The 26,936-nt window shown below is 46.7% G+C and overlaps 1 protein-coding gene across 2 annotated transcripts in view; it reads right to left on the bottom strand.

Annotated features, from left to right (window-relative positions):
• Positions 1-1,635: 1,635 nt before the first annotated feature.
• The window catches only part of LOC311588705 (pre-mRNA-splicing factor ISY1 homolog), a 176,236-nt gene continuing 150,935 nt past the window's right edge, over positions 1,636-26,936 (bottom strand). The window contains exons 1-11 of one of the 2 annotated variants that reach the window (XM_084766640.1): positions 19,989-20,182; positions 18,145-18,167; positions 17,587-17,638; positions 17,075-17,140; positions 16,241-16,283; positions 10,583-10,695; positions 8,781-8,898; positions 5,078-5,200; positions 4,264-4,388; positions 2,794-2,880; positions 1,636-2,426 (exon numbers count right to left, since the gene is read on the bottom strand). In XM_084766640.1, coding sequence (XP_084622766.1) covers positions 2,319-2,426; positions 2,794-2,880; positions 4,264-4,388; positions 5,078-5,200; positions 8,781-8,898; positions 10,583-10,695; positions 16,241-16,283; positions 17,075-17,140; positions 17,587-17,638; positions 18,145-18,167; positions 19,989-19,991 — 861 coding nt within the window. In that variant the 5' untranslated portion in view covers positions 19,992-20,182 and the 3' untranslated portion in view covers positions 1,636-2,318. Of the gene's footprint in view, positions 2,427-2,793; positions 2,881-4,263; positions 4,389-5,077; positions 5,201-8,780; positions 8,899-10,582; positions 10,696-16,240; positions 16,284-17,074; positions 17,141-17,586; positions 17,639-18,144; positions 18,168-19,988; positions 20,183-26,936 lie in introns of those variants that run through there. The other variant, XM_084766641.1, reaches the window with a different exon arrangement.

Below are 26,936 nucleotides of genomic sequence, written 5' to 3'. Positions count from 1 at the left end.
TGGAAGAATTTTCCCAATGGAGGCTCCTTTCTCTCAGTTGACTCTAGTCTGTGTCAAGTTGACATGAAACTAGCCGCCGCAGGAGCTACACATACAAAGAGAGAAAGGACAGGGAGGAGAGCAGTTGAAGTCTTGGCTAGGGAGAGAGGCACTTGTCTTGGAGGAAAAAATAAAAGATACTGCTTTAGATTCACAGGAGGCTAGGTGGACTAAGGAGAGGCGGGGATGAAAAGTCACCTTTCCAGAAACGGCAAATAGGGTTAAAGTATACATGCACATTAAGAGACTTTATTGACCAATTGGTTACCAAGACTGGGTTTGCCCCCTTATGCAAAGACGTAGCCAAGATCACCACACCCACATCAATAGTCACACTGGCCCAGCTGCCTCCCCCTACTCTCCCTAGGCCTGGGCAGGAGCCCTGGACAGACCTGCCCTCAGTACTCAGCCACTGCTGGGGTCCCCACCAGGGACACCAATAGCAGGCCATTTACCTCCCTATGCAGAGCCTGTTTCCGTAAAGATGAAACCTAACGGGTCTATCCTGCACCCCAGGACATACCAAGAAAACCAGGGAAGCTTAATACCGTAAAGGCCAAGCCCTCAACTTTCAGATAAGCCTGGCCACCCCAGGGCCGTCCAAAGTCTCAAACCTATACTAGTGTGTCCCCAGGGTTCTCGGATGCCTCAGGTCATGCCACAGGCCTGCTAAGACCACAGGGTAAGCACAGGGTACCAGGTGCTGACTTCTGGGGTACAGAAGTTGAGGCAGAGACCCAGAACGTTATGCTCTATGCTCAAAGTTCTTTCCTAAGCAGGCCCTGGGTGGTGCTGGGCGCTATCCTCCTGCCTCTGAGGGTTGCCGAAGCTCCACCCTGGACCTGCCTTCTCCCTGTACACAGTAGCTTTGGCTTATGCCAGTCCTACTCTCAGGGAGGGTCAAGATAAGTTTCCTACTAGTGGCCAGGCGGGATGGCACACATCTGTAATCCCAGCACTTGGGAGGCAGAGGCAGGTGGATTGATGTGAGTTCAAGGCCAGCCTGGTCTACAAGTGAGTCCAGGACAGCCAAGGCTATACAGAGAAACTCTGTCTTGAAAAACCAAAAAAATAATAATAATAATTTTTTTTCCTACTAGCTATGGCTCACCTCCTTTGCTCTGAACTCAAAGCTCCATACAGAGTCAGCCAGCACAGCCACTGTTTGGCTCATTCCAAGTTGGCCACTTACAGCAACATGGCTCTGCCACCATCTTCCATGATGTTGTCCCCACAGGCAAAATCAGCCCCCACCATCCCTGTCCTCTAAACAGTCCACACACATCCTTTCCATGGGATGAAGGCCTGGGTTGGATCCCTGTGCCTAAGGGAGGACCATTCACTATAGCACTGACCTGTGGGGAGGTTGCTGATAGGTAGCTGAGACTCGGCTCAAGTGCTTCTTCGGATTCAGTCACCGAGCAGCACATGTGCACCCACAAAGGCCACACACAGCCATCCTCAGATGTGAACGTAAGCTGGCGGTGTGTGCACGCCACTACACATCTGTCTACACACACGCAGTGTTCAGGGCCTTCCATGACTTCATGTGCTCTCAGTCTAGATAAGCCACAGAGCAAGGTCCAGGCACAGACGTTTCCTTTCTTATTAAAAATCTTTAATAAAAGTAGCTTTCTCTGATACAAGTTATAAAAGTAAAGTTGCAAACTCAAAATTCCTGTCCACAAGACGGAAGAAGGTGAAGCAGGCTCTCAGGGGGGTAGGGGTGGCAGGGGGGAGGCGGTGTCCCATGGCAAAGAAAAGTGGTACCTGGCACAAAGGCATGGCCCCACTACTCACCATGGACCTCTACCTGGGGTGGACTCATCATCTGTTTCCCAGAGAAGATACATCTTTGAATTTAAATATGATTTGAATAAAAAAAACCATGTTTGTTTGTTTTTTAACATTGGCTACTAATTGATCTTTCTCACTTCCTAAAATCACAGTACAAGATGGAATAAATTTTCCAGAGAGCTGATTTTACACATTCCAAGTGAAAATGAATGGATCCCTATGTAGCAAACACATCTGTACAAAGGTGGTGGTTACAGTCTTGGTACCCTGACAGCTTACTGGGAAGTCAGGGACAGGGCCCTGCCATCGGGCCAGCTCACATGTCCGGTAAAGGAGAGGCAAGATGAAGGATGAGAGAGGCACAGGGCCCCCCAGCATCAGCGGCCTAGCCCCAGCCCAGGGCAGCTGTGAGGATGGCACGTTCACGTGTCACAAGCACACCCAGCAGATCTTCCAGAGTCCGAGAAGCGCTCTGCCTCATCCTAGTACCCCAGGAGTCGCTTGGCTTCTTCACTCTGTGCCTGCAGGGTCTCACTGGCATATTTCTGGAGCAGTTCCATTTTCTTCCTCCGCACAAGCGCCTCCTCAATCTGTGGACACCCATAGCAGAGGAGTCACCCCTCGGCAAGGCCCCCACTTCTACCACAACCCAAGCTGGGAATACATGCAGGGATGTGGTCAACAAGTCTGACTTGCACTAGAGTCTGCAAGAACCAGCCATTCTTTACACACACACACACACACACACACACACACACACACACACACCCGGAGCAATCAAAGCTCATGCTTATCAGTCCCGTCAAGAAGGTCCTGCCCTTCGCAGACCCCACAGCCTCTGGGACTGCAGTGACAAGCGCCACATGGTCGGATTTAAGACTGCGTGGCGGGATGGAAGGATGACGGACACCGGGAGGGGAGCTGAGCTGGAGGAATGGCTCCCAGCACCCGGCCTACCTCCTGCTGCGACGGCACGGGGACGTGGGCGATGAACTTCTGCTGGCCATCCTCCCCCACCTTCTCCTGGCTGCCTTCCTCATCCGACTGCACAAGACAAACGTACAACCCATGAGCAGGGCACTGCTGACACGGGCACTGATACCTCGGGACAGAGTGTCACTCAGTGGGGCCTGGTGGCACAAACCTGCAAACCCACACTTTGAGGAAGCTGAGGCAAGAGGCCTGCCTCGAGTTCTAGCTAGCATGGGCTACAGAGTGACCCTGCCTCCAAAAACAAACAAACAAACAAAAAAACAAAAACAAAAGCAAGTGGGACTGAAGAGTAATGTCTAAGGCCTGTCTCATCATCATAGTGACACCCTATCTCAAAATAAAAGAGACCTAGGGACAGAGTCAGCGGTAGAGGGCTTATTCCCCCAGGACCACAGAAACAACCAAGCGAACGAAACACTTAAGACAGCTACCAGTATTTAAAAGGAAAAAGGAATCCTTCCCTTTGTTGTTACAATAAGGGAAATGTCTATTCGGTGGGAACCCCTCTTCCGCCCCATCACCCTAGCACTGCACTTGTCTGTGCGCGACACTGGCCTGCCATCTGTCCTTGCTTGTCACAGCACCTCCCAGCACACGCTGCTTGCTTTGCTCCTGCACCTGGCTGAGCATGGTGTGTTTAGGCCACTGACTAAACAGCTGAAGAATCAAGCATTTATCTTTAACCCAGAGAAGCATGGCCATCCTGTGTTCAACGCTTTACTGATCTCTACTGCAGGCCAGCCGGACCTATGCAGGAACCTCCATATCCTGGTACACAGTCACGAAGTCATCAACCCTGTCTCCAAACCTGCTGCTTTGTCAGCGATGTACAAGCAAGCGCCATCAATTGTACATGCAAAACCTGCCTCCTCTCCCCTGTCTCAGAAGAGCAACTCAGAAGCGTTCTGACTGGTCCATGCTGGACCCAACAGCAGAAGAGGCTGGCGCCCAGAGGCTCGGGTGAGAAGTGTGGACCACAGTCCCACACCTGGTCACAAGCCTCTGCAGAAGCCCATGGGCCTGCTCCCATGAGAGGAATGGGTATGGAAGTCGACACAAGAGCCATACGGGGCTAAGGCCATGAACTAAAGCGCATTCACTAACTGTCCTACATCATTTGAGAGAATTGACCTGATAAAAGAAAGCTAACACGAGCTCCCTTAGCCCCCCTCCCCCCCCACCCCCCCCTCCCCCCCCACCCCCCCTCCACCCCCCCACCCCCCCTCCACCCCCCCACCCCACCCCCCCTCCCCCCCCACCCCCCCCCCTCCCCCCCACCCCACCCCCCCCCCCCCCCCCCCCCCCGTCTGCAAGCCTCCCTGCGCTCCACCCTGCAGGTGAGGAAGCTGGGTTCTGAGCCGTGGCCCAGTCTGCTCCCAGGTGCCTGCAGCTTAGGAGAGGACAATGACCAGCAGGCAGGAGCCACGCCCGTACCTCCTCCTCGGTGACAGCGTAGATGTTGATCTCCTCCTCCTCCTCCTCCTCTTCCTCTTCCTTCTCCCCTCTTGCCAGCCGGGCCTCTCTCTCTGCTTTCCATTTTTCTACCAGCTCAGCTCTGACTGAGGACAGAGGAGAACAGAGCATATTTAAACACTGCGCTGGGCTGGGAGGCCAAGATGTCCCCTTTGGAAAAAGGACACCCCAGGTCTGCCCTGGAGGTTGAAAAATGGCTGCAGAGGACAGTCTGTCCTACAATGCCTGTGGCCTTAAGTAGGTGCAAGGCAGCGTTTGTGAGAATGTCTCCAAATCCCCCCCAGGGGCTGACCGACATGCATACGTGAAAAGGAGAAGGACACATTGTTGGTGGGGTGGTCCTACCCCACCAAACATTTCCAAATTCCTATGGGAGCTGCACGGACCCACTCCTCAGGCCGGCATGGCGTGCTCTGCAGGAGGAAGCAGGCACTCCTACGGACCCCGCCTCCTGTCAGCTGCGCAGGAAGCCGATCGAAAAGCTGCCGATCCAGGGACCACTGAACAAGTTCAAGACAAGCTAGCTTAGAGGGATTTGGATTGTGACCTCCCACAAACTGGATCAGGACAGGGGAAGACCTGTGGTTTCACAGGCTGCTCCGGGCCCAGCATGACCCTGACTGCCTCATCCACCACCTATATGTCAGGTCACCGCAGGCCCCTGCAGACCTTTGGCAGCAATAAAGCCAGCTTTGGTATCGTGCACTATTTAAACCGTTTTCAATGGAGAGAACAGAAGGCAGGTGGCAGCTTCAGTGACTGCCCACGCACATACGTTTCTTTTCATACTCTTGTTCCAAAGGCACAATAACTCCATCGTCTTCATCCAGGTAACCGTAGTATTCAAAGTCGATCGCCTTCATGAGCTCAGCGCGTGTCTTTCTGGGAGGAGGAAGGGCTACAAGAAATGGCAGCAGCTTAGCTGACTTGCCACCAAGATCATCCTGAGCCAACCCTTTTCTCCACACTAGAGCCACACATGACACATGCACGGACACACCACAAAGTCAGCACTTCTCTATTCACACATGGGACCAAGCGAGCAGGCCCACCTTGGCCTAAAGTTGAGGCTTTGGCCCAATGAGTAAAATCTAATTAAAGAAGCCTATCTCTGGGCTAAGGATATGGGCCAGCGATTAAGAGTCCTTGACTCACACGCCCGAGGCCCTGGGTGCAACCCTCGGCAATACAAAAATAGGTAACTAACAAGTAAGTAAATGGAACCTCTATGTTTTACATAAGCAGAGCTGGAGATATGGGTCGATGGTGACCTGTGTTTAGCAAGGCCCTGGCCCCAGGCTCTGTCTTAAACACTTTCTAACAATACCCCGCAAACCACAGGTCCATAATAAAGTTTTATAGACAAAGAAATACATCTCAGGACTATTCATACAGTAGTAAAAACACTAGGGATAACCTAGTATTACAAGTCATGGCATGAGGTATCCTAAGGCCCCTTTAATGCTATTTCACAATGTGTCTTAACAACACAGGACATGGTATAATGCCGAGTGACACAAAACAAATATACAGAAAAAGAAAGCATAAGAAAGGCAAATGATGGGGGTGGGGTTAAAGCACTCCTTTACTCCCAGCACTCAGGAGGCAGAGACAGGTGAATATCTGAGTTCGAGGCCAGCCTGATCTACAGAGTGAGTCCAGGACAGCCAAGGCCATACATAGAAACCCTGTCTCAAACGAACAAACAAAGAGCAAATGAGAGCACTTTGAAGAAAGCATTTCAGACTAAGGACAACTATCGAGAATATAAGTTTAGTTATCAAAGGGAAATCAAACGAAAAGTTTAATCTAACACTGGCCAAGGAATAAAAGTTGACCACTAAAGAAAGAAAAAACGTGGGGGCTGAAGAGATGGTTCAGTGGTCAAGCTGAGCCTATGGTCAGCTAGAATGCAGGTTTGGATCCCAGCATCCACACGGCGGCTTACAACCATCTATACCTTCAGTTCCAGGGGATCTAATATTCTCTTCTGGATTTTGAGGGCACTACTTGCATGTACACAGATACCATGGAGACAAAAATACCTATACACAGCTGGGTGTGGTGGTGCACGTCTTTAATCCCACTCTGGAGGTAGAGGCAGGTGGATCGCTGAGTTCGAGGCCAGCCTGGTCTACAAAAGTGAGTCCAGGACAGCCAAGGCTACACAGAGAAACCCTGTCTTGAAAAAAAAAACAAAAACAAAAAAAACTATATACATAAAATAAAAACATAAACTCAAAAATATGTTAAGAAAAGATGCATACATATGAACAATTCCATTTATAATTAAATCTAATTATTGGGAGGCAGGGGCAGGCAGGTCTCTTTGAGTTTAAGGCCAGCCTGGTCTACAAAAGCAAGTCCAGGACAGCCAAGGCTACACAGAAAAACCCTGTCTCAAAAAACCAAAAAATAAAAAATCGAATTATCAACCTTATTAGTCACAGAAGCAAGCAGGAAAGAGTAGCAAGCATCTCTGATCCCAGGACCACATAACAAGTTCCAGGCTGGCTTGGGCTGCACAATATAACCCTGTGTCAAACAAAACAGGGAGATGGCTCAGCAGCTAAAAGAGCTTGCTATGCATGCCTGACAACCCGACTCCAGTCCCTGGAACCATGTAACCACGCCAGATGCAGCAGCAAACATCTGTAGATCTAGAACTCCTGCATCAAGATGGGAAACAGACAGGAGAACTGTGAGGAAGCTAGCCTAGAAAACACAGCACAGACACTGAAACAGGAGAGACCCTGCCTCAAATAAGGCACAAGGAAAGAACCAACTCCCAGAAGGTTGTCCCCCACATGCACACTGGAGCACACGTGTGCCTGCACTTACACACATACAGACAAAATTTTTTTTTTTAATCCCAAAAATCTTCTAATTATGAGAACTGGAAATAAAGGCCTGGCAACTGAAGAATGGTTAAAGGGCTCTTTTTATTCTCCTTTTGGTGCGAAGGCTCACGCCCAGGCCCCACATAAGAGCCGCACTATCAGTTTATCCCCTGTGGTGCACTTCCAGTCCTCTCGACCAATTATGGAGTAGCTTTAAGTGCATACATCAAGGAGCGCCACAGCAGGGAGGGGACGGCCATGTTTTGGCAGACCTCCACTCACTGCCCACAGTTGGTAATGGCAACTTTATCTGCCACTTTAGGCCATGTCCTGTGAAGGTATGACATCACACTGGCTGGGGCAAAAGCGCTGCCTCCCTCCTGACCACAGGGACCAGTTTTAAAGTGCAATCATGAGAAGGAATAGAAGAAAAGTGCACTTTCAGTCAACTGGGACTGATTACTCTTTCACCTAGTATGGATAACATCAGCCTTGAAAGGGGCCTAGAAGGAAACAGGAAGGTAACAGTAGTTCCCAGTCCCCTCTGCTGGAGTCCTGAAGTGGGCAGCACTTTACTATACGAGGAAAGAGTGACTTATGCACGCCACTCTTGAGCCAGGCACGGTGGCACAGGTGACTAAGGCAGGATGTCACCTGAGCCTTGGACCTCATGAGTTAAGACATGCCTGGGTAACACTGAAAGGCTCTCTGTTGACAACAGCAAAGCCAACAGCTGAAATAAAATTACATGCCCAGGGCTGCAGATGGCAGCCAGCAGCACAGCACCTGCTTAGCGAGAGCAAGGTCTTGGGTTCAACTTTTAACACGACAGAAAAACTAAACACATTTAGAAAAATGTACATGCGGCAGTGAGGTGGCCCAGTGGGTAAAGGTGCTGGATGACACATGTGTACCCCCCCACACACAGATAATCCCACTAATAAATAAATGTTAATCACAATAAAGAAAGATGAGAGGTAAGTGCAAAAACCAGAACACCAACAACATAACCCAGACACGATGACACAGGTCTGCAAACCCTCTGAAGGCAGAGATGGAAGTCACATGGTAAGTCTGAGGCAACCTGAGCAATGTTTTAAAACAGAAAAGAAAAAAAAGCTAGGTGTCCATAATCCTGGCAGGTGGAGGCAGGAAGGCCAAGAGCTCAAGGCCTGGCCTAGATGAGACAGTGATCGAAAAATATCAAATAAAATTAAGAACAAAAATTTTAAACTATTTTTAAAAATCTGGAAACACTAATTCCTACACCACATAGCACATAGCTATACCACAGAGCACACAGCTACCCCGCACAGCACATGGCTACACTGCACAGCACACAGCTACACCGTGCAACATGCAGCTACACTACATAGCACACCGCACGGCATAGCTACCCCACACAGCACATAGCTACACCGCACGGCACACCACACATAGCTACACCGCACGGCACACCGCACATAGCTACACCGCACAGCACATAGCTACACCGCACGGCACACAGCACATAGCTACACCGCACAGCACATAGCTACACCGCAAGGCACATAGCTATACTGCATAGCATACAGCACACTCTTCTCACTCAGTGGCAATAATCAAAGGCCAACACCTTCTCAAAATCGAGCTACTTACGTTCTTTCTCAAACAGCTCTCTGACACCGGGTAAATCTTTTGCTGCCCCAAAGTACTTGTAACCGCGGTTTCCTGGGACTTCTTTACCCTCATGATCCAGCATCTTAGGGCCGACTTTCTTATTGGAAAGAAAAGGAAAAGCAGGTCTGATACATAAACCTACTTTTCTCTATTTACAGTGCATTTTGATATAATTATATCATACATGGACAATTTGTGCATTTTCCAAACCCCTTAGAAGTTAATCTAGGGAGATGCAGTTCCAGAGTACAGTGCTCACTAGCATGTAAGTAGCCCTGGGTCAGTCCCCAGCACCACAAAGGTTCTAAAAATAAGAAAACAGTGGCCAAACATGGTAGCGATACCTTTAATGTCAGCACTGAGGGGGCTGAGCAAGGAAGCCTGATGACCTAAATTCAATTCCCCAGGACCCACATGGTAGAAGAGAAAAAATGCCTTCCACAAGTTGTCACCCGACCACTAAATGCACACTGCGACGTGTACGTGCATAACCACAAATAAATGAATAAATAAATCAATGTCATTAAGAAAAATTAAAAAACCGAATGGAAAAATCAACAGAGCTGAGGCTGTGGCTCAGCACAGCGCTTGCCTAGCCCGGAGTAAACATGCGTGTGGTGGTGCAGGCCTATAATCTCAGCACTTGAAAGCCAGAGACAGGAAGACAGCTACAAACCCAAGGCTAGGTTAGGCTACACAGTGTTAGACCAGCCTCAGCTACAGACTGAGACTTGGTCTAAAAAGAAGACAAGAAAAAATATATCAAGGCGCCTATCTACGAATGCAGTAAATCAGTAGAGACTTGTCTAGCTTACACAGGTGCTGGAGTCAGTCCTCAGTACCACAGACAACCAGACACGGTGGCACATGCCTCAAACCCCAGCACTTGGGGTAGATGCAAGAGGCAGAAGTTCAAGGCTAACCTTGGTTACTTTGAGGTCAACCTGACCTACTACATGATACCCTGTCTCCAAAATAATAACAATAATAATAATAATAATAAATATACAGAAGGGAAAATGCCAAAGTGCATGACAGAATTTTCTCAGACTTTTGTGTGCACCACACTGCTGTATAAAATGTGTGTGCTGGGCTAGAGAAATGGCTTATACCTTAGAAACATATCCTGTTCCCGCAGAGGATGTCAGTCCAATCCCCAGCATCCACCTCGGGAGGCTCACACCTGCCAGTAACTCAAACTCCAGGGAGATCAGACTCCCCCCCCCACTCCTAACACTCGTGTTCGCCCAGTGCCCCCCACACACACACACTAAAACAAAAACTAAACAAAGCAAAAAAAAATTTTTTTCCTAAATCTAAATTTAAAGTAAAATAAAGTGTGGGTGCCAGGCTTCTAATCCTAGAAGAGGCAGGTGGCTCTCTATGAGTTCACGGCCAGCCTGGTCTACATAGCTGAGTTGCAGGACAGCCAGGGAGTCTCTACATAATAGAAAAACCTTGCCTATAAATAAGCAAACAAATAAACAAGCAAATAAACAAATAATACTACAATCAAGATACTACAGGGGACAGAGCACAACAGACAGGACTGTTTCTGGGGAGCTCAGAGAAGAACGTGAGGTAGCCATGGCCTAGGCCAAGGCCCGAGCCATGTGGTATTTCAGGATTGTGCCACCATCCTTTTCAGCTGCTTTGCAAGCCTCTGTCAGCAGCTCCTCGTGGACAGACAATGGCTGCACCTACAGGCCCTGCTCAACCAGGCACAGCTGCCAACGGCTCCGCAGTGTGTCCCAGGTACTACGGCGCTATAGCCTACTTACTCCATAATCAGGGCCGCCCAGCTCCTTGATCCGGACCTCCCAGTGTCCTTTCTCCCGGAGCAGCTTGTTAATTTCATCATTCAGGTCTCGAATTCGGAATTCCCCTAAACCAGCTAGAAAACAAAAATGTTAGTATCATTTCTTCAAGACGGCATGCCCTAGAACAATGAATGCCAATACTTCCAATACATGTACTCAATGCTATAGCTTTAAGACGGATGGCAACACACCCAAGGGTTACTACATAGAACTGCTATTTAAATTGATAAGAAAAGACCTGGTGTGGTGGTGTGTGTCTTTAACCCAGCACTCAGGAGGCAGAGGCAGGCAGAGTTCTCAGCCAGCCTAGCCTACACAGAGAGCTCCAGCCTAGCTAGGGATGCACAGTGAGAGCCTGTCTCAACATTAAGTAAGTATTTGTTTTCTTTTTTGTTTTTTTGAGACAGGGTTTCTCTGTGTAGCCTTGACTGTCCTGGACAGTCACTTTGTAGGCCAGGCTGGCCTTGACCTCACAGAGATCCACCTGCCTCTGCCTCCCAAGTACTAGGATTACATTACAGGCATTTACCACTGCACCCAGCCAATAAATAAAATTTTTTAAATAAAATAGATAGGAAAATTCATCATCACCATAAAAAAAAAAAGGCCAAGTACCGTAAACATAGATTCCCAATAGTTAAGGTTAAAATATTCTTTTCTTTTTTTTTTTTGTGGTGGTTTTTCGAGACAGGGTTTCTCTATGTTATCTTGGCCATCCTGGACTTTTATAGACCACGCTGGCCTCAAACTCACAGCGATCCACCTGCCTCTGCTTCCCAAATGCTGGGATTAAAAGTGTGTGCCACCACACCCAGCATTAAAATATTCTTTAAAAAACTTCACCCCCACCAAGTGGTGATGATGCATACCTTTAATAGCAGCACTTGGGAGGCAGAGGCAGGTGGATCTCTGAGAGTGAGTCCGAGGCCAGCCTGGACTACAGGGTGAGTTCTAGGATACCTAGGGCTACATAGTGAAACCCTGTCTCAATAAAACTCAAAAAATTTACCCTTAGTAGCAACCAAAAAACACAAATGGAAAACCTTCTATATCATTTACATCAAATTAAAATGAACAGTCAGGGTTGTAGGCAACAGTCTCTGAGGCAAGCAGTGAGTGTAGTGTAAGCACCAATAGCAGCAGGACAGCTGTGACAGCCAAGGAGAAAGGGAAAGAGGAGGGACAGCAGGAAGGAGGGAAGACGGAAGGGACGGGAACTTACACCATGCAGAGGCCTCCCATCTACAAACACAGAGCCTCTTCATAGTATTAGGGTCTTATTCGATTTCTTTCAGCAATATTTTGTTGTTTCCAGTGAACAAACTCTGAATAGATCTGTAGGATTTGTGTGGAAGTAGGCTGGAAGTATGTCTCAGTCACAGAGAACCAAACATACAAGACCCTAGGCTCAATTCCCAGTACCAGCTAAGTACACAGAAAATGCGTAAACATTTTTTGGGATTTCCTAGTAGTTCTGTTTTCAATTTTTATCTATGTGTATGTATGTGTGTCTAACACCTGTATGTGGGTACCAGCAGAGGTCAGAAGGGTGTTGGATGCTCTGGAACTGGATTTAAGTACCTGGGTCACAGCTCGAAGCTGTGTATAAACAACCTGATGTGGAGGCAGGGAACCGAACACAGTTCCTCTAGAAAAGCAGCAAATGTCCCTAACAGCTGAGCAATCTTCCAGCCCTTTGCTTGGTTTTCTCTTTCTTTTCTTTCTTTCTTCCTTTTTTCATGAAAATTCTTGAGTCTTGGGTTTCTTTAAAAACACAGAAATATAGCCGGGCATAATGGCGCAGGCCTATAATCCCAGCACTTGGGAGGCAGAGGCAGGCAGAAAGCTGTGAGTTCGAGGCCAGCCTGGTCTACAAATCGAGTTCAGGACAGCCAGGGCTATGCAGAGAGACCCTGTTTCGAAAAAACAAAAAAAACAAAAACAAAACAAAATAACAAACCAAACAAAATAAAACCCACATATATATTACAAGAATATGTTTTCATTTTAATCCTAGGAGAGGGGATATGGAGCCTCTTTAGACTATCTGCAGCAGCTAACTATGATTTGCCTAGCAGAGGCTTGGTTTGCCAGCTACAGATAGTTTCTGCCATTGTGTGACAAGTGGAATTCTGGGGACTTTCAGAGGGGAGATAAGTGCTAGGGCCCCTATAGTCAAGGTGGGTGGTTGTTGGTTGTGCAGGGCGGAGGGTGGGGGCTGGTTGAGGCTGATTAGCAGTTGTGCTCAAAGAAGAAACAAGAAGAAAGAAATTAGATCCAAGAATCTCTCTCTCCTCTCTATCCTTCTTTCTCTCCTATCGAATGATAGGGGGTGAAAAAGAACCTACAAAGTATTAAAAGCTATAATTTTGTTTGTTTGTTTTCTTTATTCTGCTTTGAGACAGAGTTTCTCTGTGTAGTCCTGGCTGTCCAGGAGCTCCCTTTGTAGACCAAGCTGGCCTCAAACTCAGAGACTGGCCTGCCTCTGCCTCCCTGAGTGCTGGAATCAAAACCGTACAGCATGGCAATCAATGTATTTGGTTGGTTTTCAAACCTGGGTTATATCCTTAAACACATGGCTGTCCCACCTGAGCCTCTCACTTGATGGTGTTGTGAGTGTCAACAACACAAAAGCTCTTGATTCTCACACACACTCATGCACGTGCGTTAACTGTTAAGTATGTAGGCATTTTTCTTCCTGTTGGCATAATCAGAAAACTTAAATTTGTAAGATTTCAATCATTTTGAGTTTTCTGACACTTGTCATATGGCCTAGAACATATTCTTTTTTTTTTTTAATCTTTTTTATTTTATTAATTTATTCATATTACATCTCAATTTTTTGTGGTTTCTTTTTTTTTTTTTAATTTTTTTTTTTATTATTAATTTATTCTTGTTACATCTCAATGGTTATCCCCTCCCTTGTATCCTCCCATTCTTCGCTCCCTCCAATTTTCCCCTTACTCCCCTCCCCTATGACTGTTCCTGAGGGGGATTACCTCCCCCTCTATATGTTCATAGGGTATCAAGTCTCTTCTTGGTAACCTGCTGTCCTTCCTCTGAGTGCCACCAGGTCTCCCCCTCCAGGGGACATGGTCAAAGGTGAGGCACCAGAGTACGTGAGAAAGTAATATCCCACTCTCCCCTCTACTGTGGAGAGTGTGCTGTCCGTTGGCTAGATCTGGGTAGGGGTTTAAGGTTTACCGCCTGTATTGTCCTTGGCTGGTGCCTTAGTTTGAGCGGGACCCCTGTGCCCAAATCTGCCTATCATAATGTTCTACTTGTAGGCTTCTAGGACCCTCTGGGTCCTTCTACTTTGCCTTTCTCCCATGATTCTCTCATCTAGAATCCCACTAGAATGTCCTCTCCTCTGTCTCAGTTTCCTGGTAAGTGAAGGCTTTCGTGGGACATGCCCCTTGGGCTAATATGCAGATATAAGTGAGTATATACCATTTGAGTCTTTCTGCTTACAACTTCCTGAACAGAACACCAACAGCACAGGCATTAATGTCAACAATTAATAAATGGGACCTCATGAGGCTGAGAAGCTTCTGTAAGGCAGGAGACACTGTCAAGAGAACAAAGCGACAGTCTACAGACTGGGAAAAGATCTTCACCAACCCTACGTCTGACAAAGGTCTAATATCCAAAATATATAAAGAACTCAAGAAATTAAATACCACCAAACCAAATAACCCAATCGAGAAATGGGGCATGGAACTAAACAGAGAATTCTCAACAGAGGAATATCAAATGGCTGTGAAACACTTAAAGAAATGCTCAACCTCCTTAATCATCAGGGAAATGCAAATCAAAACAACTCTGAGATTCCATCTTACACCCATCAGAATGGCTAAGATCAAAAATTCAAGCGATACCACATGCTGGCGAGGATGTGGGGAGAGAGGAACACTCCTTCATTGCTGGTGGGATTGCAAACTAGTACAACCACTTTGGAAATCTATCTGGTGCTATCTCAGAAAACTGGGAATAGGGCTTCCTCAAGACCCAGCTATTCCACTCCTTGGAATATATCCAGAAGATGCTCCAGCACACAACAAGAAAATTTGCTCAACCATGTTCATAGCAGCCTTATTCATAATAGCCAGAACATGGAAACAGCCGAAGTGTCCCTCAATAGAAGAATGGATAAAGAAACTGTGGTACATATACACTATGGAATACTATTCAGCTATTAAAAACAAGGACTTCCCGAAATTTGTGGATAAATGGATTGAGCTAGAAATGATCATAATGAGTGAGTTAACCCAGAAACTAGAACATATTCTATTTGGGGGGATGATTTGTGTGTCTCCATTAAATCTCTCCCCTTGAAGGACGGTGGTGGCACCTGCTTTTAATCCCGGCACTAAAGAGGCAGAAGCAGGCAGCTGTCTGAGTTCAAGGCCAGCCTGGTCGACAGAGCGAGGTTCAGGACAGCCAAGGCTACACAGAGAACCCTATCTATAATAATAATGATGATGATGATGATGATGATGATGATGATGATGATGATGATGATGATAAATAAATAACAAAAAACAAACACCAGAAAAGGAAGCAAGAGGGGATGGAGGAAAACAAGACCCTCCAGATCAACATGAACAAAGCTCATCTGATCGTGCAGGGACTGACGCATGCACAGGGCCTGCTCAGCCCTCCGCTTTATCTTCTGCACTCACGTCATGGTTGTTGGCTTGTCTTTTCCAACTTTGACATGATAGTTTTTGTTTTATCATATTTTATTTTTTTATATTTTTAAAAAATGGATGAATGAATGACTGAAAACCTAGCCTCTGGGGGTAACAGCTAACTGTGTGGAGAGGGAAACTCAGTTTTTGACACTAGAACGACACTGGGTGCATCCCCCACTGCAGGGCAGGCCTCACGTTCAGGAGCACTGGTCAACACATAACGGACGCCGAGGAGTTTTTGTGTGCTTACATTCCCGTTTGGTCACAGTTTGGTGGTCTGTTCCCTGTTTTGGTTTCTTGGTTTGGGGAGTTTTGTTGCACTGGGTTTTGTTTGTTTTTAAAGAAAGAACTTGATTTAAGGTTGGGTGGGTGGGAAGAGGACTTGGAGGAGGGAAAGAATATGATCAAATATATTTAAATTTAAAAATTGTTTTAATAGCTGGGCAGTAGTGGCGCATGCTTTAATCCCAGCACTTGGGAGGCAAAGGCAGAAGGATCGCTGTGAGTTCGAGGCCAGCCTGGTCTACAAATCGAGTCCAGGACACCCAAGGCTACACAGAGAAACCCTGTCTCAAAAAACCAAAACCAAAACCAAAAACAAAACAAAACAAAACAAAAAAGTCAAGTGGAACCTTATTTGGTGCTGCAGTCTATAAATGTCAACTAGATCAAACTAGCTGACAGGGTTGTATGTTTGTTTTGTTTGAGTCCTGTGTGCTGTGTGAGGAGTCCCCTGAGCTCCTGCCTGCACCTAGCTGAACTGGGTTTCAGGCATGCACCATGCATGGGCCAGTGTTCAGTTCTTCTCTTCAGTGGCCCTGTTAATTTTCTATCTATTTGTCTTATTGGTCATTACAAGAAGAGGGCTGAGGTCCCCACATCTAACTGTGTGTTCTAGAACACTTTCAAGGGTAAATGAGCTTACCATTCTGAATCTGAGCAACTTTTTTTGAGATCTCTCCAATGATCTGTGGGGAAAATAAATAACAGGCACATTTTCATGACTTCTGAATATATCTGAAAGTACAGGAAAACTGTAATTCACAAGAAACCAAAACACTACAGGTGTGGGGGAGGGCAGCTTTACCTTCACCACTGGGGAGGCAGAGGCAGGCAGGTCTCTGTGGGCTCAAGGATAGGAAACTCCAGGCTAGCCAGGACTACAAAGTGAGACTATGTCTCAAAAGACAAAAACAAAGCCAGGTGAAGTGATGCACGACTTTAATCCCAGCACTAGGGAGGCAAAGGCAGGTGGATCTCTGAGTTCGAGGACAGCCTTGTCTACAGAGTGAGTTCCAGGACAGCCAGAGAAACCCTGTCCCCAAAACAACAAAATAACAAAACAAAAAAACAAAAAAACAAAAGCAACAACAACAACAGCCAAGCGGGGTGGTGCAAGACTGTGATTCCAGCACTCTGGGAGGCAAAGGCAGGCAGATTTCTGAGTTTGAGGCCAGCCTGGTCAACAGAGTGAGTTCCAGGACAGCCGACGCTGTTACACAGGGAAACCCTGTCTCAAAAAATTAAACAAAAACAGCCTTTAATCCCAGCACTCCAGAGGCAGAGACATCGACAGATCTCTGTGAGTTAGAGGCCAGCCTGGTCTACATAGGGATTACCAGAAACACAAAGAGAGACCTAGTCTCAAAAAAAAAGCAAAAACAAACAAACAAACAAAAAATTAGAGCACTGGTCCGGAATCACTAAGAAGCAAGCAGAGGCGTTACTCCCATTGAGATCAGGTTCACACGCAACATACCTGCCGTCTCCATTTCTCAGCTTTGGGCAACTCAGTACACTCAGAAGCAAGGAAGGGTCTCCGTTCCTATGGAGGATGAGAGGAACACATGTTGCCACTAGGCTGGCTACACACGTGAGTGACATCCACAACCGATTCAGGCTTGAAACCCGGAAGTATTGAATGCTCTCAATATGCTTGAAGTGACAGCGCTAGGGGACATCGGGTTCCTAACCCTCACTCTACAGTCTCTTCGTAGGAAACTCCATAATTAGGATACACAATTACTCAAGGGCTGTGTCTAGGTAAAATAAACATATACAAATATTTAATTTCTCCAGGCCCGCCCTATAGCTTCTTATAGTCACTACCAGAGCTAGAATAATAAGAGAACCCAGACATCATTTTAAATGGAAAAAATGGAAAGGCAGGAGCCAGATAATCACACTGCCTCAACAGAAAAGGGGTAAAACCTGAAGTTCAGGTGCACAACCCTCCAACGAGAGCTGGCAGAAGAATCAGACTTCACTCACCTTGACTTTTCCCTCTTCCAGCTGAGCCTGACGAAATCTCGCCAGGGCAGTCCTGCCAGGGACACAAAAGACCTCATTAGATTTCTTATCTCTCAGGTCCCTGGATTGGGGGCAGATCGGCTCCTGACCCAATCTGATATCATTCATCTAAGTGGTAATTAAGAAGCCAGAGTAGTTAAGGATTTTTGTGGTCCAATCGGTGGGCCTCCAATGCCATCTGTGTTTCTGAACACTGAGTATCTACTTTATTTATACGGTACATATAGACTGTGGGGGAAACTATCGGACTGTTGTGATAAGCAATATACAGAAAGGTTCAAAGGTCAACATCAGATGCGCCCTTGCTGTCACTCCCAACCCACCCACAGGCAGGAAAGTGTCTACCCAGTGTAAGTTCTAGACGACGCCAGACAACATTAATGGGAGAAACAAACACAAGCAAACACAGGAAAGCTATTTTACCACTTCTAGAAAGACTCCTACCAAAGGGACCACACAAAAGTTCTGTGCTGGTTATTAAACCCCAGAATTTTCTGCCCCAAGTAAGTTGATACTCACATGGCTTTTTCTGCATTTCGGGCCTAGATGGAGACAAGGAGAGAAAACAAGTTTAGAATGACTAATTTTTTTTTCTTGTGGTTTATTTTATTTTATTTATTGGTTTTTCGAAACAGGGTTTCTTTGTTTGTGGTTGATTTTATTTATTTATTTATTCATTTATTTATTTAGTTTGGGTTTTTTGAGACAGGGTTTCTCTGTGTAGCCGTGGCTGTCCTGGACTCACTTTGTAGACCAGGCTGGCCTCAAACTCACAGTGATCTGCCTGCCTCTGCCTCCCGAGTGCTGGGATTAAAGGCGTGCGCCACCACGCTTGTGGTTGATTTTAAATGGTAAAACTTTTGACAAAACTTATGTGTGTGCACCTGCTTGTCTGTATGTGTATCATGTGTGCACTGTGTGTGCACCGTGTGTGTACAGGAGCCAGAGGGTGGAAGAGAACATTAGTCACATGGAGCTAGAGTAGGGACAATTGTAAGCCACTTGATACGGATGCTGGGACCGGAACCTGGGTCCCCTACATGAACAGTAAGTTCTCTTAACCACTAAGCCAATTTCCTTCCCCTACAATATCCTTTATCACTTCTTTTGTTTTGTTTTGTTGGTTGATTGGTTTTTGGCTTTTCGAGAAAGGGTTTCTCTGTGTAGCCCTAGCTGTCCTGGAACTCTCTCTCTCTCTCTCTGTAAACCAAGCTGGCCTCAAAGTCATAGAGATTCACCTGCCTCTGCCTCCCTGAGTGCTGGGATTAAAGGCATGGGACACCACCACCTGACTATTATTACTATTATTATTATTATTATTATTATTATTATTATTATTGTTAGTCATACATGTGTAGAATGCATAATGATCATATCCATTAACCTCTCTGATCCCTCTCTCACCCCTGCTGGGATTACATATGAACCATCAACCATTGCTCTAAGCAATCAACTCTGAAAGAAACCTGGAGGCGGCAGGTAGGTAAATGCGCATGACAGCACTGTAGGACACGCCCTCCTCCGGACACAGCTCCTTCCAGACCACTGTTTTCTCTCCTGCTTAGGATTCTGTAATGACAAGTCTATAGTAGCTTCCAACACATCCTCTTTAATCATCCCACGGCTTCCTAAATTTTTTACATATCTATTTTTATTTAACAGGATTATGTACCTGTTTGTACCTGCACTCATATAAATACCATCCCCCCGCAAAAAAAATGTAATTATGGCGCTTTCCCCCCTTTTTAGTATTGTAAGTGTATGAGTGCTTTGCCTGTGTGCATGTAAGTGCACCACGTGAGTACCTGGTGCCACCTCACAAGTGGGTGTTGGGTCCCCTAAAACCGGAGTTACAGATGATTGTGAGCCACCACGTGGGTGCTAGGAACCAAGGTGATATGGTTCTTGAACACTGGGTCATCTCTGGAGGTCTCGAGTATTTGAAAATACTACCGTAACCACGCCTCTTTGTACCAACAGCGTCTGATCTCATATTTACATAGTAAATGCTTCTTGAGCGAATGAAACCGAGGATCACAGACTCTCAACATTTCAGTCCATTTTACTCATTCATAAACGGTGATGTCACACCTGTCTAGAGAATGCCAGACTCTGTTGCCGGCATTAGGCAAGCAAAAATGAGAAGATCCTGCCCCTGAGAAGTCCGCCTGTTCAGTTTTCATCTATAATGCGCCTCACTCGGACTGAACCACGAAGATGCAACTCAGCGGCTGAACTCAGTTTTCTCTAACAGCTACACCAGGCGGGAAAAGAACCCCAGGGTAGGCCAGGGAGCCCGAGGCCGCACACTGGCCCGGGCCTCTCGTAGCCCAAGCGCCCGCTCCCCTCCCCACTGCACTCACCATGATGCCGGCGAGGGCGCCCCGGCGCCGCGCAGCAACTCAGCGTGCTTTGCCGACCTGAAAAAGGCGGGGAGACGCGGGAACGGAGAACTCTTAATAGCTGACAAAAATCCTTTTTGTCGGAAGAATAAATAGAAAGGACCGGAAGTTAAGGGCCGGAAGCGAATGAGAGAACCAGGGAGGGGAGAGAGACAGAGTTGCGCTTCTGGGGGCGGCTTCCGCTGGCGTCTGTCCGGTGCGTCACGTCGCGCGTACTGCGCACGACGACGCTTGCACCGCCGAAATGAGAACGTCACCATTTGGTTTCGTTCCCATGGTAACAGCGATCAGCGAGTCGCCTGCCTACTGATTCTTCTTATGACAGCAGATGGCCTTTTTGAAAAGGACTTCTCCACCTCTCTGAACGCACCGAGTGCTCACAGACACTCGTCCTGAGTGGAGTACTGTCACCTGCGTGGACCCCGACCCCTGGCACACCTTCGTGTGCGGCGCTGCGTGAGGAGCCAGTGGAGCAAAACTGGCTTCCCGGGAGGCTTCTTCGTGGCTTCCTGTCATTTATTTGGAGCTGGACAGTGCCTCCCTCCTTTTAAGAAACAAGTATAGCCCGCCATGGTGGCGCACGCCTTTAATCCCAGCACTCAGGAGGTAGAGGCAGGCGGATCGCTATGAGTTCAAGGCCAGCCTGGTCTACAAAGTAAGTCCAGGACAGCCAAGGCTACACAGAGAACCCCTGTCTCAAAAAACCAAAAGAAAAAAGAAAAGAAAAGAAACAAGTATAAATCGGACGCTGTGATGCACGCCTGCAATCCCCCCACTCGGGATGCAGCGGGCAGATCGTTGTGAGTTCGAAGCCAGCCTGATCTACAGAGTCCAGGACAACTAAAGCTACAGAGAAATGTCTCGAAAATAAAATTTAAAAACATGTATAATTATCATTATACTTTACTAAAGGTGACTGTTTCCAAGAACTTGACAGGATGAATGTGATCGTGAAAGAAACATCTGAGCCAAGGAATCGGGCTTTTCTCCACACATTCCCAGAAGTCAGAGACCACTCTCTTTTTAATTTAATTTTACTTTACGCGCATTCAGATCCCTTGAAACTGGAGTTACAGATAGTTGTGAGCTGCCATTTGGGTGCTGAGAATCGAAACCGGAACCTTTGGAAGAGCAGACAGTGCCCCAGCCCCGCCCCCACCCCCGCCCCCTCCCCCGAGATCACATTCTTAAAATAGAGTTAAAGCTAGTCTTACTGCCCCGTGCCTTTAATCCGAACATCTAGGTGGCAAAACAGGCCGATATCAGTGAGTTGGAGACAGCTTGGTTTACGTACAGAGTTCCAGGTCAGCCACTGGTGCATAGTGATGAGTCCCTGCCCCAAAAACTAAAGAGCTGCCTATGATCCCAAGACTCAGAAGGCAGAGGCCAGTCTACAAAGTAAGTTCCAGGACAGCCAGAGTTACACAGAGAAACGACTCGAAAAGCGAACATAGGAAAGTGATGAGAAGACACTGAGATACAGAGCTAAGGTCCAGAGAAGAAAAAAGCCACTTGGAGAAAATGGGGGGCTAGAGATTACATGAGTCACCTGCCAGAGATATGGGTGCTGGAAATGGTGGTGGGCTCTCCCTCCCAGTCGACATCAAGGAGTGCATCTGTGCCTAGGCGAAAATGTTACCCCTGTGCATCTAAGGCCAAATCGGGGTCCTTTATTAGCAGGCCACTGAGGGCAGGCTCTTGTCCCTCAGGGACACAGGGTTTATAAAGGTAAAAACCAGTGACGTTGAGGTCATGTGTAAGTGAAAGAAGCCAAATCATTGTTTTGGCTATACTTTGAGCAGCCATTTTGGGTATGCATCTGGGCCTTGGTCAGCCCATTCTTTCGGCTTTCCCTACTCCTGATGGCTCAACCACTAGACTCAACCAACAGTACGTACATAGGTTCTCAGGGGAAACCCCTTTGACTAGGGGGTCAGGATCAAACAGGTTCAGATACTTAGAATATCTGTGTAAGTGAGCAGGTGGCTTCTTGCAACCGGGCATGGGGATGTGACCAAATGCCCACCAGTGGGGCTGCAGGCCAGGAGCGCCAAGATTTGTGCATTAACTCTTAACTTCCGCGTTTCTAAAACACCATGATGTTTTACATTCAGAGATTTATGAGGTTTGTTTGGCCTTTTTTGTTCAATTGTCCATAAGTTTGAAGGGGATGGAGGAGCAGTGAGCCTGTGGACATGGCCAGCGAGATGAACACTGCTTCACTTCATGAAATGAATCAACATTAGAGTAAATGCCTAGCATTTAAAAACCCTTGGGGGCCTTTTCCCTTTCTGCCCCTGTTCTGAGAGGTGACCCTAATTAGGAACCACCAACTTGAACTAAGAAATTAAAGTCTCAGCCGGGCGTGGTGGCTTTAATCCCAGCACTCTGGAGGCAGAGGCAGTCTTCTGTGGATCCCAAGCACTGTTCTTTCCTCTATCTAGAATTTACTAGAGGTGTGGTAGAAAAGCATCAAATCACAGCCCTCAAAGATGCCCACAGCCTTATCCCCTGGACATGAACACTGTTACCTTACACACCAAAAGGGACTTTGTAGGTGCAACTTACAGACCTCAAAATGGGAGCCATCCCATGTTACCTAGTGGCCTCCGTGGAATCACAAGAATCTTCATAACTGGGAGGCCAAGGTCCAGTTGGGAATTGTCACCTTGTTTGAATAGGGGGTGGTGGTGGTGATGTGGTCAGAGCCAAGGATGTGGACAGCCATTAGAAGGCAGAAAAGACAATTTTCTTGGGGTTAGGGCTGTAACTGTGTGGAGGATGAATGCCTGCCTAGCATGTACAAGGGCCGAGGCTCAATCCCCAGCACCACACAAGTGTCCTCTAAAGCTTTCAAAAGGAACACAGCCCTTCACACCTCTCCAGCACTGCAGGCTCATAAGGGGTTTTATTGTGTTGTGTTTTGAGATGGGTTTTAAGTAGTCCAGGCTGACCTGAAATATTTGTAGCCAAGGATAGCCTTGAACTCTGCTGTTGCTGCTGTCTTCTACACATTCCTGTTTATTTAACTATCCCAATCCAAGACATTTCTGTCACTGTTGACTTGATCTTAAAGCTTAGTTAAAGGGCTGGAGAGGTGTCTCAGCAGTGGTTATGAACACTGCGCGTTCAAAGGACCTTCGTTCAGTTCCCAGCATCTACATGGCTCCAGTTCCAAGGCGATCCAAAGCCCTCTTCTGGCCTCTATGGGCACTAGGCATGCACAAACACCTGTACATGTAAAAAAAACAACTGACGGGAGCTGGAGACATGGCTCAGCAGTTAAGATCACTGGCTACTCTTCAGGATGACCCTGGTTCAATTCCCAGCACCCATAAGGCAGTTTACAACTATCTGTTAACTACAATTCCAGGGAATCCAACACCCTCACACGGATATGAATGCAGACAAAACACCAATGCATGTAAGATTAAACAAAAATATTAAGATGTATTATGTACACGGTGCTGTCTGCATGTATGCCTGCACACCAGAAGGCGGCCCTGGATCACATTATAGATGGCTTTGAGACATGTGGTTATTGGGAATTGAACTGAGAACCTCTGCAAGAGCAGCCAGTGCTATTAACCTCTGAGCCATCTCTCCAGGCTCCCACAAAAATCTTTAAAAGATAGTAAAGCATAAGGGGTTAGAGAGAGTATGTGCTACCCAGCTGGTGTGGTGACGTAAACCACTAATCCCAGCACTCAGGTCAGCCTGGTCTACAAAGTGAATTCAGGCCAGCCAAGGTTATACAATGAAACCTTGTCTCAGAAAAACAAAGAACAAAAACAAAACAAAACAAAAAAACGAGTATGTGATACTCTTCCAGAGGACCTACCCAAGTCCGGTTCTTAGCACGCATGTCAGGTAGCTTACAACCACCTGTATCTCCAGCACCGTGGCATCCAATGCCCTCTTCTGGCCTCAGCAGGCACTGCTATATATGGCAACCACTTATACAGTCATATACAGGAACAATAAACATCTTCTCAGGACATGGTGGCAGACACGCTTAACCTCAGCAGCCAAAGGCAGAGCCAGGCAGATCTCTCTGAGTTCCAGGACAGACATGACTACATAGTGAGGTCCTGTGAAATAAGTGGTTTAAAATGCCACCTAAAACAAAATCCTTCGTGTATATCTAATCTTGCATTGAAGTACTATATAAAATGTTTGCTTCTCTTAATAGGACCATCCCCAAGTCAGCCAGAAATATCTTCTAGTACTGAACACCCAACTTTCATCAGTGAGGGAAAGAATGTAAGCTTTGTCACAGGTGAAAGCAGTCTTGGCGGGCTTTACCCTTGGACACACCATGAATAATACCTTGAGATAGACTGGGTGGAGCCATCATGGGCCTGGAATTCAGGAAACAGACCTGGGGACTCCACCTGGACTATTGTTTTTGTTTTTCTAATCGACCCTCAATGGGAGGAGACCATCCTTTCCACGTGACACAGGCAGGTGAACAGGAAAGAACAGCAGCAGGTTCACACCGGCCTTGAGTGCATGTGGATTAGCGAACAGGCGCCAGCACACAGGCCAGAGGCACCTAGGGACCCTCCACGTGAAACAGATACCGGAAGATTCGCTTTTTTCCCCTTTAACCTTTTTCTCTCTTGTGTAAGCTAGTTGGGTTGTATAATAAAGTTTAATTGTTAAGAAACAGAGCCTACACATCAGTTCTTTTTCTTTTTGGTTTTTTGAGACAGGGTTTCTCTGTGTAGCCTTGGCTGTCCTGGACTCGCTTTGTAGACCAGGCTAGCCTCCAACTCACAGCGATCCGCCTGCCTCTGCCTCCCAAGTGCTGGGATTAAAGGCGTGCGCCACCACGCCCGGTTTACACATCAGTTCTTAATTAGAAAAGGTTCCCATTCACTCCAGTGATCACATGTTGCTGACTCATAAATGGTAGGTCAATATACCTCCTCATTCATCATCTTTTCTGCCTGAGCCAGTCAGTATAAATGTAGATTACAAGATTGAAGTACCTTACCCTCAGATAGCTAAGCAGCCGGGCAGTGGTGGTACACGCCTAAAATCCCAGCACTTATGAGGCAGAGGCAGGTGGATCTCTGTGAGTTTCAGGACAGCCAGAGCTACACAGAGAAACCCTGTCTTGAAAACCCAACCATAGTTAAGCATTAGCTGCCTAATATCACAACTTACTATGAGGATTTTACTAAGTGATTATGAATAACAGCTTTGTAGTTCAGCTAAAAGTTGATAGATGTAGAACATGAAAAAACAAACAAAAAAACCTGAAACCCCAGTAACACCATAGCCATTCTGAAATTCCAACGGTCACTCCTGGAAACATCTAATCCTGTAGTTTTCAATCTGGTGGCACCGTAGGGCCATCTGGAAGCCTAAAAAATATCAATGGCTCGAATCATACTTTTGAACATTTTAAGCCAAGGTTTGAATTTCCAATTTCGATAGAGGTAATACTAGCAACTACTCCTTATGATAGGAACTTTGTTTGAACCCATATAGGCAGAGTAGAGGACTTGGAAGCTTGGACTATGATTTGTAGAACAAGCATTTATGGGTTAACAATGGTTGGGAATACTGTTTGCACACTGTTCACCTGATTGATACATGAAGAGACTCAAAATGACCTAGAAAAGCCATATACTTGTAACTTTGAGTGTGAAAACCATGGAGATTTAAACTATCAACCAATTACTCTCTATGCCAAATATTGGAAACTTAGAAACAAAGTATGTTGCCACATAGCTATGTCCTAATTGAAAACATCCTATCCTGAAGAGAGGCTCCTAAAACTAAGAAAGCTCAAGAGAGGCTCAAAAGCCCAGCGAGTTACAAGGCTCAGGCTTTTGTTCCCAAGGCTGTAAAAACCAATACCTGAAGGGGGTTGTATAGGAAGCCAAAACGCATGCTAGGGTGAGCTTTTCAGTGTAGAAACCAATGACCCGTCCAAGCTCACTGGTTGACCATGCCAGATTTGGGTTGGAATATTGATATACCCTGGGTGTCACCCTAGATGAAGCTAGATTGTTCCTATCTCCCTAGTAAAAGTCACACAACACACGCATTTAACTCTTTAGCATACCAAGGACTCCACGTCTCGTCTGTTGTGGGCATTCCATGTTTTTCAGAAATTACAGCCTATCTTCTATCTGGTGTTTGGGAACATTAAGTACCTTAGTCTTGCAATATATCTCAGGGTATGGATCTCAAGTCTAAACATGACATTGACTATGTGTGCATATACCCCTCATACATGCAAACCAGGTACTTTCTAGTGCAACTGCATTTTATGCAGTTTTTCATTCCTGGCACTTTTTTTTTTAAAGACTTATGTATACAGCACTCTGCATGCATGTACACCTGCAGACCAGAAGAGGGCACCAGATTATAGATGGTTATGAGCCACCATGTGGTTGCTGGGAATTGAACTCAGGACCTTTGGAAGAGCAGTCAGTGCTCTTAACCTCTGAGCCATCTCCCCAGTCCCCCCAGCCCTCATTTTTATCTTTTTTTTTTTGGGGGGGGGGGGTCTTTTCAAGACACGGTTTCTCTGTGCGGCCTTGGCTACCTAGACTCACATTTTAGACCAGGCTGACCTGGAACTCACAGTGATCCTCCTGCCTCTCCCTCCAGAGTGCTGGGATTAAAGGCATGCACCATCATCCCCTGCTGGCACTCAATTTTTAATCTTGGGTTTTTGATGTTCTGCTTATAGTCAGAAATCCAAGAACCTGTTGTACTGGCCGAAGAAAATCTCGTAATACTGAGACAATACACACACGTGCATTGGATAGGACCAACGTTGTGATGTTCATCACTGAACCACCACGCCCAGCAGGTATACACCTTTAATCCTAGAGCCTGCCTCGTCTACAGGGAGTTCGAAGACAGCCAGGGCCAAACAGAAAACCC

Source organism: Acomys minous, assembly GCF_964271855.1.
Source record: "Acomys minous genome assembly, chromosome: 17".
NCBI lineage: Eukaryota > Metazoa > Chordata > Mammalia > Rodentia > Muridae > Acomys > Acomys minous.
The sequence above is the reverse complement of the archived record's forward strand: the minus strand, read 5'-3'. Positions and strand labels throughout refer to the sequence as shown.